General features: G+C 42.2%; 1 protein-coding gene across 3 annotated transcripts in view; it reads left to right on the top strand.

The window, feature by feature from the left end:
- Nucleotides 1–14,960, top strand: part of flvcr2a (FLVCR heme transporter 2a) — a 29,098-nt gene that overhangs the window by 2,119 nt on the left and 12,019 nt on the right. Inside the window, exons 1-5 of one of the 3 annotated variants that reach the window (XM_056296172.1) lie at nucleotides 542–575; nucleotides 5,344–6,028; nucleotides 6,169–6,198; nucleotides 9,863–10,004; nucleotides 14,299–14,439. In XM_056296172.1, coding sequence (XP_056152147.1) covers nucleotides 5,351–6,028; nucleotides 6,169–6,198; nucleotides 9,863–10,004; nucleotides 14,299–14,439 — 991 coding nt within the window. In that variant the 5' untranslated portion in view covers nucleotides 542–575; nucleotides 5,344–5,350. Of the gene's footprint in view, nucleotides 1–541; nucleotides 576–5,343; nucleotides 6,029–6,168; nucleotides 6,199–9,862; nucleotides 10,005–14,298; nucleotides 14,440–14,960 lie in introns of those variants that run through there. The other 2 variants (XM_056296173.1, XM_056296174.1) reach the window with 2 other exon arrangements.

The following is a 14,960-nucleotide window of genomic DNA, read 5'->3' as shown; positions in this document are numbered from 1 at the left end:
AACTTTATTTTATTCAGCTGGCGACTTTTTGTATATTTCAGTAACGTCGCCGAAAATTATTCCTATCTCGATCACAAAAAAGTTGAATCAGTTCATCTGGACACGCCGTTTATTGAGAGAGAGAGACGTTTCAACGTTATGCCGCTGTATTGTTTATAAGGGTGGGGATACTTGAAACTGAAGAGGTCACTTAGATGAGGGATGAAACGTTTCTCTCTCAATAAACGCTGTGCCCGGATGAACTGGTTCAACTTTCTGTGATTTCCTTACCTGGGTTATTGAGCATGCATAAAAACATTCCTATCTCGATAGTCACAGCCTTGACAAACCAACCTATATCGGGGCCGAGTATACTGGGTTATACACCGGGTTTACACCATCTCAGTGTTGTGGAAGGTGTTTTTACCATGTAAATAATACCCTGGAAATAAATGTCACAAGTTGGGATTCACACTATTTTCAGAGGCAGAAAATTGGGGACATTTAAAGGGAAATGACGTGGTGACTGTACAATTCCGCCATCTTCCGCTGGTACAGTGCATACACTGTTGTCTATTAATGCGGGGGTGCTCCAGGTATGTCAAGCCGAGTCTCCTTTTTTTATTTCTTAAAAACTATGCATTTTTTTAAAGAAAACATGTCGTAAGTAGTAGGCTAGGACGTCGTATACCTATTTCCATGACAAGGTGTACCAAGTCATTTATATTTCATATTAAAACGGCAAGCGTGCCCCGCACTCGGGTGTCATCCTTGGAGGCGATCGAAGAAAAGCTTAAAGATACTGAGATACAGTGAGACTATCTCGTCGTGAGATGGTGTTGCTGGTGACGGTAACGTATGTGAATCTTAACAGTAGATCTGGTCCTCCCGATGCTTTCGCGTTTTACTTAACGGAAATAAAGGCGAACGCTTAGTGCGTCGCTGGCAGCGCGGATACCTCGGCGATTCCACTACTAGGGACCCGAGTGAAATCTCACCAACTGATGTGAAACACCTCGCGATTGTTCACGGTTGGCGGGGTATTGCGTAAATGCCCTCGTACAAAACGAAAGCTCTGCGAAATTATCAGTGTGCATTTATTGGGATTTTCTTTTTCTTTATTTATTTTTTTTGGTTGTTGTGGTGTTGGCTCGCCTGGTCTCTTTCACTTCCACCATTCATGCCTGATGGTTCGCTTCACACGACACGAAAGCGGTGCAGCTGAAGGTAAGGGGCGGTAGGGGCAGCACAGTATAGGAATACCACTGGAATTTTCCACTCTTGCTCAAACTGGAAGGAGACGTTGCTGGGAGCGTTTACTAACCCCCCTCCCCTCCCCCGTTTCCCCCTTCCTCCTCCAATGACATCCAGACGGATCGTCTGTCCCCCATACTGGACGGCACGACAGCGGGCCGAGGCGTCAAGAGAAAAGCGGTCCTTCCGATCGGTTACGTCACGTTTAACGACAGTTTGTCAAGTGATAAACTATCAATTAAGCGATTAGTTTTCAAATCCCTGATATGTTATCAAAAGTAAACGTGGTGTCGCAACGACCGCTTTCTGCCGACGCGGGCAAAGAGATGGGGACTGGAAGCGCGGGTGAAGTCGAAGCGTGTTCGTCTCATGCGGCTCAGTTTTTGGGGTCTCGACAACGACAACAAGGCACATTTCAGCCCCGCCGAGAAGCAGAAAGAGCGCGGCTGTAGAGACTGAAACCGATCAAATAAGCCCCGTGTGGAGTTTCGACTCTAGATGCGCTTCACTGTACGTACAACATAAACCTGGAGAGTCAGTCGTGTAATTTAGCCCCAAGATGATTCAACCCCATTTATACATCCGACTTGTCGAGATATACGTTTAAACTACTGTTTTATAACAGAATGTGAGTAGAATTTTGCTAAAATCCGACTTAAAAAAAATTTCAGTGACCCCCCCCCCAAAAAAGCTTTTTCTGGTTTGTTTGTTTGTTTGTTTGTTTTGTATATTGACCTGTCAGCATTATTACAGATTCTTAAATACAATTGTCATTAAAACACTGAATTATTTTGCTGTTACAATAAAAAAAAGAAAAAAAATCAATACTAAGTAGTCTAGCAATTTAAAATACTGCAATTATCTAAGCTGAAATTTCATATCTCAAATCCTAGATGTGAGACACCTGTGTAGACTTACCTTAAGGGGCTTCTTATTTGCAGCCCCTAAGGGAAGAATATGAGATTGACAGATATAATGTAGAGACGCGATATGAGATTCGCAACAGCATTCGATTCAGAATTGCCAAGAAAAGTAAGCAGCGTAAGGTAAGCACAGTTTCAACAGCTAGACATGCCACTGGAGAAATGATGGGGACGTGGTACTGGAGGTCCACTCTTATCTCTTTACAGTCGAAGGGATAAGGAACTATTGACAAAGTCTGATAAAGTCCAGCGTCTTAGACGATCACGACAAACCCTCTGTTTTGCATCCTCAGTGTGTAGGTGTTTGATGCTAGCTCACACTGCCGGGCTGTGCTGAGTTCGATACTATTCTTATAGTGATCAGAACACAATCATAACATTAAAGTACTCTAGAAAAATTAGATTAAATATTCACAACTGCTGAATCCACTGTAGTATCAACGAGAGCGAGGTAAGAAATTTGAACGCACAACGCGATAGGGAGGTCAGAGATGTTTCATGGAAGATAATTACCTAAATCAAGGCCATATTAGTGAGTTTTAAGAAGTGATTTAAAAGAGGGCACAGATTCATCCAGCTTAAGCTCCTAAAGCCACTTCTTATTGGTTCTTACCACAGGCTATGATTTGGCTTCATGATGCCAGACATGTCCATGCCCTAAAAGTGATAAGCAATCACATTAACTATTGCAGTGCTTGTTCATATGTAAAATAGATGCCCTGCTGCAAACATGAGCAATGTAATTTTTATATTTAGGGATGTCTAGAATTGCACATAGTATCTCTTTGGTAAAGTTGTGACTCTGACAGCTTTTCAGTCTTTGACACATTAACGCCACTTCTTTAGCCAAAGGGATAGTTTTTGTAGCCCGGTAAAGACATTAAGAGATACATATAACTACCCTTCAACAACGTATTAATTACCACTGCTTCTCAGATAGCTTTTCTCAGAAATTATAGAAATTATAGAGAGCCATTTGTTTTCAGGCATCATGGTGTCATCCGTATAAACTGAATTTTCTAAAGAAAAAGAAATCAATAAATCACCCCCCCCCCCCCGAGACAGTGCAGTTGGAGAGAGTTGAAAAGAGGGGCACCTAAGATTACATTCTTATAACTCTCATTACTCACCGCGTCCCAAGTTCACCAGGGGACATGACATCACATTTTCAGTGTTTAGTAAAAGTGAAAGAAGAGCCGCTTCCCATTCCATTATTCTCCAGTTATTTGACGATTGGCATTCAAATTGCTTTTTTGTCAGATTCAGTCTTTTTATGCCTGTTTCACCAGCTAAGATCAGACGAGGGCATGGAGTCGCTGGCTGGTGATAACTCACTTTTAAAATAAACTGTCTTAGGGTCTGGCAGCCTGGTAATGCCCAATGCAGATGATGTAATGTGATCAGGCATTAGTAGATCCTATTTATAAATCACAAACGCTTAAGTTTTACCATGATAATAGAACCTGCTTCTAAACAGCAGAATACCATAAAATTCTGTTTTGGACAACATGTGTGCAGCTATTGTCAATAAGTGTTGACCTAGTTTTGCTCATATAAATATAGGATGTATTCTTGGAACCGTATGTGTACATACCACACTGCATTTGGTCTTATGCACTAAATATAAAAATTGCATTGCTGTGCTCTGAGTTGCACAGGTTGTGCATGGTTAGGACGTAGACAGTGAAGACTGGATGTATTCAGCAGTTGCTTGAGTTAAAATTAAATTCCCAAAAACACCAGTTAGACTTAGGTCTCGGTTCATTGGAGGCAACAGAACTATTAAAGACGAGGTTAGGCGTTAACTTCTCAGAACTAACTTGCATGCAGTTTTGTCAGCAGTTTTCCACCCATGGGTCATGAGACACAGAAAGATGACAATGTACAGAAGTGTTAATGGATAATGTACAAAAAAACAAATCCAAATCATCATTCATTGGTCACAGTGGACGGACGGGGTGTTGCTCCAAAGGAGAGACTTAAGCCATAGAAAATAATACTATAGTAGTGGTAAGATTGTCGATTGAAAGCTTCTTGCTTTGTTTGGTAGTTTTCTATGACCTATCGTTACCATCCACCGACAGCATCGATCAAAGTGATGTGGCGAGGTCCCAATATTACCCATAAATTGCACCGCGTGTTTGCAGTTATGTATTCATATTCCGATGGGCTGAAAAATTAAGCTGCTTTCTGCATGAATGTAGAACATTGGCAATTTTTTTCAATTTCTTGCATTAACTATGGCTCATCTATGTTCCAGTATAATTTAAAGGCTTCAGTTGTGATAATAACTTACCATACACCTATATTTGCTTTTGAATGTTTCAAAATGTCGTTAGTCACATTTTAGCTTTAGTTGTGAGAATACTCGTATCATAACGCAAACTGGCTTTTCAGTATTCAAATGTTTGCTAAACAGTTGTTTGCTTTGGATGATGACATGTATAGCTGTGGCAATTTCCATTTCTGGTGAACTTGCAGTCTTTTTAAAGTGTTGTCCTCAATGGCTATTTGTTCATTGTGGTTTAGATGTGATGTGTGTGTGTGTGTGTGGGTGTGTGTGTGTGAGTGTATATATATATATATATGTGTGTGTGTGTGTGTGTGTGTGTGTGTGTGTGTGTGTGTGTGTGTATATACATACACATACATATGTTCATGTGTGTGCATGTGTGTGTGTCATGTGCCCAAATTCAGCAACAAAATTACCATATAGCCCATCAGACCCAATCCCAATCAGAGTTCAGCCAGAGAGCCTGATATCAGGTGCTAGTTGGTGCTGTAACCTAAGCTGGAAGGAGGAGTTTGAATGGAGGAGGAAAACTCCCAAAAGAATACCATCACATGACTAAAGAGCAGAGGGTGATAAATACCAGTACATTCAGTCAGCCTCGACACTGGCAGAGACTATCAGGCATGAAAGGGTTGGCGTGAACTAGAGCTCTCCAACACCACTCGTTATATTTAAACTGCAACTCAAATGCATGTCTAACGAGTCAGTAGGACTGACAAGAGGCAATATTTGCTTTAGGCGCAGCACTTGAGCTAACTGATTTACCTACCAGGGAAGTTTGTGTTCAGGAAACATACACCTGGAAGTGTGTGGGTCGGGGAGGGTGCAGTCAAGCTAGATAGCTCCAGTTGATACAGATCGAACACAAGGAGAAATATTTGTTCTTCCCTCCAGCTCCTAAATGCTACAAAAGGCAGAAGGAAAAGGCAAGAGTGTTGGTGGGAGGAGCATGAGTTTGCAGGCCGAATATCAGCATGACTGGATGGACGGTCATCCCAAGGCTGGGGGGAATGAGTCTTTTCCTACAAGAAGGGGGAGAGGCAGCCTGGGAGAGCATGATCGCCATCTGCCTCTTGGAGACAGCAGCCTGGCCTTGGAGCCTTCCATCCTGGACACCACCCAACTTTTCCCACTTATGGAGACCAAGTTGTACAAGCGCCGCTGGGTCATGCTGTTCCTCTTCAGTGCCTACTCCATGAGCAACGCCTTCATGTGGCTACAGTATGGCATCATCAGCAACATCTTCATACGCTTCTACAAAATCGACACCTTCGCCATCGACTGGCTCTCCATGATCTACTTCCTCACCTACATACCCCTCATCCTGCCCGTCATGTGGCTACTCGACAATCGGGGCATCAGGGATGTAGTAGTGGTGGGCTCTGCCTTCAACTGCATTGGGGCATGGATCAAGACGGGAACGGCTGCCCCTAACATGTTTCCCATGACCTTCTTCGGCCAATTTGTGTGTTCAGTGGCCACAGTGTATGTCCTGGGTATCCCATCCAGACTTGCTTCCTTGTGGTTTGGACAGCAGGAGGTCTCCACTGCCTGTTCCATTGGTGTTCTGGGAAACCAGGTGTGTCCATATTTACCCATTCTGCTCAAATGTTCCTTGTGTGTGTTTACTTGGGTGTTGATGCACATTTAATGTTGGTGTTAAGATAATAAGATAATTGTGTGTGTGTGTGTGTGTGTGTGTGTGTGTGTGTGTTTCAGAGAGCGCGAGATAGAGAGAGCGCAAGCAAGGTAGAGCTACCATAGGACCTGGTTTTCAGATCCATTTCTTAATGTCAGTCTGTCAGTAATGAAATAGCGATGTTTTCTGTTTCTGTTTGTTATCTTGAATATATAACTGTTCTGTTTTGCGAGTCTGTTTCTGCGAATGCTGATTCCTACCTTGTCATAGTAAGCTTTTCCTTTTGAGTCAGCAGGTTTCAGGAAGTGAATCCCTCTCTCTGCTTGGGGGACACAGCTGGTGGAGGATTACTGGCCTCTTCAGTCTCCAACAGCGAGAGGGATATCAGAAAGGCATTGCTATGTACTGTCAGGGCCAAATATCTTCTAGCTGTTTACATAATGAGTTTCCTCTCTTGTTAATATCACCTCGGACCATGTGAGTGCTAGCCAATCTGACGACCCAAAGGCAGTTTTTCTTATGTGCCCGCCTATTTGTTGCCCAGGAAATCAGCTTACAAACTGGACTCTGTTGTATCCATACTAACAACTGTGTGTGTGTGTGTGTGTGTGTGTGTGTGTGTGGGTGTGGGTGGGTGTGTGTGTGTGTGTGTGTGTGTGTGTGTGTGTGTGTGTGTGTGTGTGTGTGTGTGGTACGTGTGTATGTGTTTTTCTTTGCTTACAGCTTACATTTAGATGCATTCAAGCTAATGAGAGACTCTGATTCATATCTCCCTGACATTTAAGATAAAGTTTAATTTGCAGACACCAAACTTCCGGATTAGATGGGTGGCATGGAGTGGTCCACATCATGCACAAGCCTTGAGCCTTACATCATGCACGAGCCTTGGGCCTTATTCATATCAGCAATTCAGATAGGATAGTCTGCTGTTGTCAGATGGCAATAGTCATACATCCTGGGGTGTACTTATTTCGCTGTATACCTTACAGTTCTGTACTACCAACTTTTCAAGTGGGAACTATTACGTAAGCAAATCATATTTGTTGAATAGAAAATTTAATCTCTGAAACGATGTGATGACAGCGAGCTAAATATGGAAATTAATCCTCTTGGACATTGTCCATATCAGCTGGGTCAAGCCTATAAATATTCAAGACACTTGACTCCTACTTGTAAATCAGAGTTTTTATTTTTGGATCATCTTCACAACACACTCACACTAGGGTCTTCGTGGAAATGTACACAGGCAACAGGTGTGTCAATAAAAACTTTGCCTCACAGCGAGGAAAGGGGAGAATGTTGAGGCTCAGATGAAATCAGGTACACAGGTCTAACCAACTACAAATCTCCGTAGAGGCTTTCAGAGAATTATGCAAAGTGATTTTTTTTTTTTATGTTTGTGTGTGTGGTTTGTTCTTCCTAGCCTGGGGAAATTGCGGGGGATGGCGAGTGACTTCCACCACTCGAACCGTCTGCTTCTGAACAAGCTCCCACGGCTTGGGTAAATTAACTGTACCAATTAGATTACACTGAGAATGCTGTCTCCATGGCAAGATAGTCAGGGTTGCTAGGGAGGGTGTGTGTGGTTGTATTTAGCTTCTGTCAGTGATGGACTGCAAATGGGTCACACTGCAAATACTACGTAGCTCGTACAGTACTTTACTTACCTTGTCACCTGCAACTCTGGCCAGCAGGAGCCATCTGCATGCATCATACCGTGGGCTCTCCTTTACTTAAGATGTGCACCAAACACGTAGATGTAGACATCAGAGTCAAAGGAATAGCCTCTGTACAAGAATAATATAAAAGGACAAGGACACAGTAGAGAGATCCATGGGATTTGAGTGAAACTGACTGTTTTTATGGGGGTTTTTTTTCATTCTGGAGTCACTTCCTACCACTTAAAACCTCTTTCAAATTTTAACTGTAGACAACCGCTGTAGACTCCCAAACAAGCTGTTAAAATGGACTACGTGGCTATATGGTATTCAGGTGTATTGCCTTTGGTTTCTCATTCAAATTCAAAAAAGTTCCTCTCATGAAATATGAGGCATAGATGCCTTATCAAGTTAAAATGGAATTTAGATGAACATGTTTAGAGTATCTCACAGGGGCTCGACACTTCATCCTCTGAAACCAAAAAGCTTTTCTGTTCACTTGACCTGTGTGCCCGCTCACATGCTTCAGGAGAAACACTGCATATCGGTCACTGTCATGCATGTTTCTGTTCTGTGACTCAGCCCCACATCCTGGTCCTGGCTTTATAGTATGTGAGGATTAAAGGCTGCACTGCTGTTGGTGTTTATTTGCTCACAGCTACTTTATTCCTTTGGCTCTGGTCCTAAAACCTATACTTTCCAAACTTTTAGGCTGAAGGAGGTTAGATCCCCCCTCGGATGCTCAGAAATAGTCCAAGTGAACAGGACTAAGTAATGGATTTGCATAAAGGCATGTGATGTTTCAAAGTGTAAATACACTTCCCATTTGTTTGTCAAATGTAATTTCTATTGGCACTGATGAGGAAGAGCTGCCATTTTGACCAACTATGACTAAAAACTGTTTTTCATATTATAGAAAAGCTATAAAATCTTACTCTATGTATAGATTTTGCTAGGGTTAAAATGCAAGCAATTTTCAGATGGTTTTCCCATTTTTTATTTTGTTTTCCTTGAATTTGTGACTGATTGAACAAAGATCACTTTTCAGTTACTCTGTTGTAGGGATGCTGATCTTTAAAAGGGCTCCTGTGAGTCTCTTATAAAGCTATCCCTAGCAAAATGACCATGAGGTAAGTTGACCAATGTTCTCGTAGCTGATGCTAGATTCGTTTCCATCAATGAAAGAAGCTCTAGGCAGTGCACCCCCTAGACACAGTAGAAGAGCGGCAAGTCTCTGTGCAAGTGACAATGTAGGAACTAGCATGCAGTGAGGATTTAAGGGGAATGACACAATTATCAAAGTGCACGCCACGCACACTTACACTGGTGGGGTCCTCCTAGAGGAGCATGTCTCGTCACCTCTCGCACTTCTCTCCCTCTCACCTTTCCCCTAGAGCCGTGGGACCTCGGCAGATGTCCCCTCTGGAATGTTGAGGCTCTAGGAAGCTGAGGAAGTGGGGACTTCTCATGTGGTATTCAAATTTGGAAAGTTTACCACCCTTTATTGCCCCTAGACCCACTATAGTTGTTGCTGGACAGTAAGGGAGGAGTGGTGGGGTAGCAGGGAAGGGTAGGTGGGGGGGGTGTTTGTAAGGGGTTGTTTAGTATCTTAATAGAGGCATAGATGTTTTATCTTCAGGCACATTTCTGGACTACCGTCTCCAAGAAATTTGAATACTGGCATTACTTTTATAACTTAACACACTCTTTGTTGTATTTTCTACTGCTGCCACGTCGACACCTAATCAAGCATGCATTATTGGAGTGTTTGAAATAGCTGGCATTTATCACTCTAACAAATGGCAAGCAGTCAAATGCCAATGCTTTAAACAGTTCGAAAATGTTTGTAAGATATTTAAAATCTCACCTTTAAATTTGCCTACGCGTTTTAAAGTAGAACAAGCAACGAACCTAACTGTAGGCTATATTCTGATATGGTTTGTATAAGTCTCAAACCCCTTTTTTTGTCTTGCGATCCCTTTCTCTATGCTTTTCCTGTTAAAATAATGATGCTTTTTCTCTAAAGATTATGTTTTGTTGTGTTTGTGTGTGTGTTTGCGTAGACATTAGGTGATGACACAGAGTAATACTAGGTTTTTGTCCTTCTCACCCGCAGCTGGGCATCGCCATTGGGTTCTTGATCCCACCAATACTGGTGCCTAATGTGGATGATATGGATGAGCTGTCATACCACATCAGTATCATGTTCTACATCACTGCTGGAGTGGCCACGGTGATCTTTGTCCTTGTGGTCATTGGTAAGTCTTCATGATGAATGTTGACTATGAGAAGGCACATTTAATGCTCAAGAACAGCCATTGCTCCATGCTCATGCACGGTTGGTTGCCCATTATTACTCTCCCTCGTTATTACTTCAATCCCACAGGCAAAGCTCTGAAAAGTAACAGGTATCTTCATCATTGTGACAGTTTCTGTCTTCTAGTAGCATGAATTGTTAAATAAACAGTTAGATTAAAGGACTTCTGCTCCCCTTAATAGTAAAGCCAAATAGGAATGGGCATTTTAGTGGGTTGGCATCCACATATTTAAATGAGAACAGAATGGAGTTTCTGGAAGGCTGTTTGCAACATTGTGGTTCATTGTTTGACATACAATCCTTTGGACACCTTGTTCTTCCAGTTTGGGCTCCGACTTTGATTGTTATTCTGCTAAGGCAGTGCTGGTGGGGGGTTCAGTCCTCTGAAGGTTTAGTTAATGCTGAGATGTGCTGTCTAGTGAAAACTCAACAGCACTCCATCCCAACTAGATGAGCAGCTGCAGTAATTGCTGTAATTGTCCGCTTTCTGGCTTGCTCTTGTTGGACACAATGTTAAAAAAAAGACACAAGCAGGAACTTCAAAGGCATGAGAGTGTTTTATGACATCATCAACCTCCTGGGCTCCGTTAAATCCTCCTTTCACTTCTGCAGATAAGTAAAACTCACTGACAGTGAGGGAAGCATTGAGTTGCTTCCCCGCAGATTCCTCTTTTTGGGTGATATTTAGCCAATGGGTCATCAGGCATGAAACCAGAGATGGCTGCTAGCATGAAAACCTTTTTTTTTCTTCTTTTTTTTTTAATCCCGGGGAAGCAGAAACAGACCTTTGGTCGACAACAACAACATAAACCCTGGTTACCGCTGAATAAACACATTATGTGTTTTCTGCCCAAGCTCTCTCAGTTTGAAACGGGGGAAAAGGGTGTTTGTTAGTTTTTTTTGTCAGAACATTCTGGAAGTTTTTTGAGAGCTATTTTATATATATTTGGTACTTTCCTCACACACACACACACACACACACACACACACACACACACACACACACACACACTGAAGAGTTAAGGTATATTGTTCCCTAGGAAAGCCAACCTGGTCACATCATACTGTAACCCCTCATTCCATCCCTGTGGGATCCTAACAGCCCTCTTCGTCCCGTATACAGCCAGGAAGTAATGAAAGATAGCTTGCTGTATTTTCACACGTCACCCAAAGAAACCGGAGCCTGAAGCTAGGCAGTTGGCAAATACTGGCGTGTTTGGCAACTAAGAGGGATCGGGTTTTACGTGTTTTCTCTCAGGCCAATTTTCTCACTTTGGGCGCTGACTTTTGACCATAGCTATTTGATTTCTTTAGCAGACAGCACATCAAAGTTTGATGAAAAGATTTGCTGTCTCACAGTGTCTTTCTGTCGTCGTTACTATTGGTGCTCTTATCATTTAACATATTCACTAAGTTGCAGTTCATTAATTGCACAGCAAGCAGAATCTGTCTCTGCTTTCACATTATGTCAACTCCGCTTCACATTATGTTTTCATTCTGACAAATCATGTGACGGCACTTCCTCTTAATCAGAATGGTTAGACTGGTTATATTGTGCTGTTTTCAGCCTTTGGGTGTTGGCTGCGGCGGTGATTCAGAATATTAAGGGTGTGGTATGCGTCAGTAAGCATTAAACTCATAACATATCAGATGTACTGTAAATATATACAAGGCAGTACACTTTTAAACACAGTCTCATGTATAGAATAACGACAGTGTCATGTTATCCCACCCTATAGATGACGACGTATTCTATGTTTTGTAACATAAACAGGCCCTTACTCTTGGTTAGAGACTTTGTGCCAGTTGCACTGTAGATTGAAGTGTTTAGGAGTTAATATGAAGGCTAATGTAAACTAGGTTATAGCTCTGTTCACTTTTTTCTGATCCAAAGAAATCGTTGTTACTCCCACTGAGCAAGTTTTGATCTCAACCTAAACTTATTTACTATGTTTCAGGAGAGTATTTGACTTCATGTGTAGTCGACATAAAGGAATGAATGTAGCTGAAATTGGCTTCAAAAGGAGCGTCGCTCCTGAAAGTACATTTTGAAAAATGTGTCCAGTTAACAGATGATCGAATGTTACATAATTTAAATAAATAGAAAAGATATTCCTACAGTCTTCAGTGAGCTGCCGAAGCTGCAAAATAAAAAGCGTGAAATTTGGCTGTTTCCTCATTCATCATCATTTAATTTTAAGGCAGTTTTCAGGATTTCCTGTGTCCATTTGTGGCGATGAGTCAAGATTGGCAAATACGGAAAGGCTGAAGTCTAAGTTGCAAAGCTGTACTCACTGATGGTTGCTTGGCTCAAACTGATTATTTTGTTAACAATGTAATAACTGGAATATGTTACGGTGATTTAAGGGTTTGCACTGTTGCCTCGAAACACGAGTCGCATGTTTTATCCCCGTCTTTCTGTGCGGAGTTTGCATTTCCTCCCCACAGTCAGAAGAAAACCATCTTTGATGAATTGGAAACTCTAAATTGACCTTACGTATGAATGGTGTGTTTGTGACTGTATGTGTGGGCCCTTTGATAGATGGGTTACCTGTACGGGGAGTTCTCTAGTCTTCTGCCCAGTGCCTTCTGGGATAGTTTCCAGCACCCCCACAACCCTGAAGAGCTGCTATACAGAGTGGACGAATGAATGTAATGAGTGGTGGAGATGGTGTTCAATCTTGACAATGACTAAAAACTAAGCGTTTCGCTTTTCTTCTTTTTTTCCCCCCTCAATTTTGGATTCTAAAAATTGGAGCAAGGATTCCAAATAAAAATGGTCAATTGCAAAGTAAGCAGCCTCTTTTCAACAGGCTGCGCAAAAGTAAAATCGAAAGGAGAAACTACAAAAACATGCTTTGTTTATGAAAGGTGCTTCGATAGAGTTTCTTATTCAGCAAAACAAGCGTTTCATTATGAGAATATTTTATACTTGCTTTCATATATGATTACTAAACTTGAAACATTCTTGAGCTCCACTAATATTTATTTTGAGTCAGTTGGATTCCACCTTTAGCTACAGTGATTGTTAGCTGCACTACTAGATGCGTCAAGCAGCACCTGATCGACCTTGTCGGTAGTGAGTCATCAAACCCACCAACAAGGCTGCAGTAGCGGAAGTCATGATCTACAGTACGAGTTTATCTCTTTTGTCTGTTGTCTTAACACTGATGAACGCCACGTGGGAGATTTCTTAACAAGTCCTCTGGTTTAGCACTGAAACTTGAGTTTCTTGAAACAAGTAAAACAACTCGGCAATAAGACAAAATAGTTTCACTTTTTTTCCAATACACATCCTGTGAATTATGTCCTTGAACCAGCTGTCTCTTATCTATGCAGTAGTGGAAGCCACCTTTTTTAAGATGTCGCCTGTTTCAAGAAACTTTTTGAAACAGGAAAAAAAAAACTATATTGGATAAAAGCTGAACTTCTGATCCAGTTGGGTAACTTTTTCGTCTTGCTTGAAGGGAAACCAAATCTCAGGACTCAGCTCTTGACTGAATGTTTCCGTAGGATGGACATTTTTGCAGTGGCGGTAAGGCAAACGGCTGAGAAGCTGCTTCCTGTTAGGGTATTTTATCTTATCTCTCCATTCTGCCGGGGATTACCTCAGAAGTCCTTGCCCTTTTATACACACACACACACACACACACACACACACACACACACACACACACACACACACACACACACACACACACACACAAGCACATGCTCCTGTCTCTCTTCATTTGTTATTCTTTTTTAATGCCCATCTTAATGTCTTCCTGTCAGCATGGCCTCCATCCTTGCTGCGGGTTGATGACCCAGTCATCTCTCTCTGGCATCCGGGCTTAGACCCTGTGTGTGTGTGTGTGTTGATTGATAGAAGAACAGATGGTGGAAAGCAGAGTTCACTATCATGTCACTATCGCTAGCTTACTGAGGTAGTTGCCATTTGTTTTACTTTGGGAGGGGGTTTTATCCAGTGTATCAGATTCTGAACTCGCCGTACCATTAAGGCGTACCACAAGTACCTGAAATACTCGGAGGGTGATTTTAACCACTCAATCGTTGGGGTTGTTGAAAACTCTCTACTCAAAATAAGCATGTTCTTCATATGCTGAATACTGACTTGTTGACTGTATGATGTTTAAACTGTGTAAATGTTTGTGTGCGTGTGTGTTGTCTCTCTGTCTCTATGTGGGACTGTGTCCTTTCCTGTCTGTCTGTCTGTGTGTCTTTCTGTCCAATAGTATTCCAGGAGAGGCCAGAAATCCCCCCCACCCAGGCCCAGGCCCAAGCTAGGAACATCCAACCGGATGAGTACTCGTACATGGCCTCCATTATTAGGCTGCTTTGCAACAAACCCTTCATGCTGCTGGTGATCAGCTATGGTGGGTCTCTGCCTGCGTACCTTCATCTGTCAATCTGCCATTACACGACCGCCACGTCAGTTCAACAAGAATAGACAGAGATGAAATAGAGAGCGTGCCAAGCCTTTGTCAAGGTATACTCTGTCCTAAGGGATGGAACTTTTGGTATTTTGGCTAGAGAGAAGGAAAAGCTCAGAAGGCCAGAAACAGTCCAGGTCTCCTGTACTGATCCAGGCATCATGTGTCCAGTAAAATGAGCTGGGACAGGTGTCCTTTGACAGAGGACGCCATTTAGACCTCTGGTTGTTTGGTCAATGGATTTTCATTATCTTTTAGCCTTGAGTATAACCAAGCATGTCAAACTTTGGTCCCTCATATACGTAGGATTGGAAAACTGTTGAGTGCAAATCTCTTATCCCATGGCATGACCAAGAACACTCACTAATGCCCTCAGAGGCCATTGTCCTCTGTATTAAAACAAACAATCTCAAATATTTGGCTACTCGTTTAAGAACTGCACTGCAGACGCTGTTGCCTCACAG

The sequence above is a fragment of the Lampris incognitus genome, chromosome 16 (genome assembly GCF_029633865.1).
Source record: "Lampris incognitus isolate fLamInc1 chromosome 16, fLamInc1.hap2, whole genome shotgun sequence".
NCBI classification, from domain to species: domain Eukaryota; kingdom Metazoa; phylum Chordata; class Actinopteri; order Lampriformes; family Lampridae; genus Lampris; species Lampris incognitus.
Note: the sequence above shows the minus strand (reverse complement) of the source record. Positions and strands in the feature narration are given on the sequence as shown.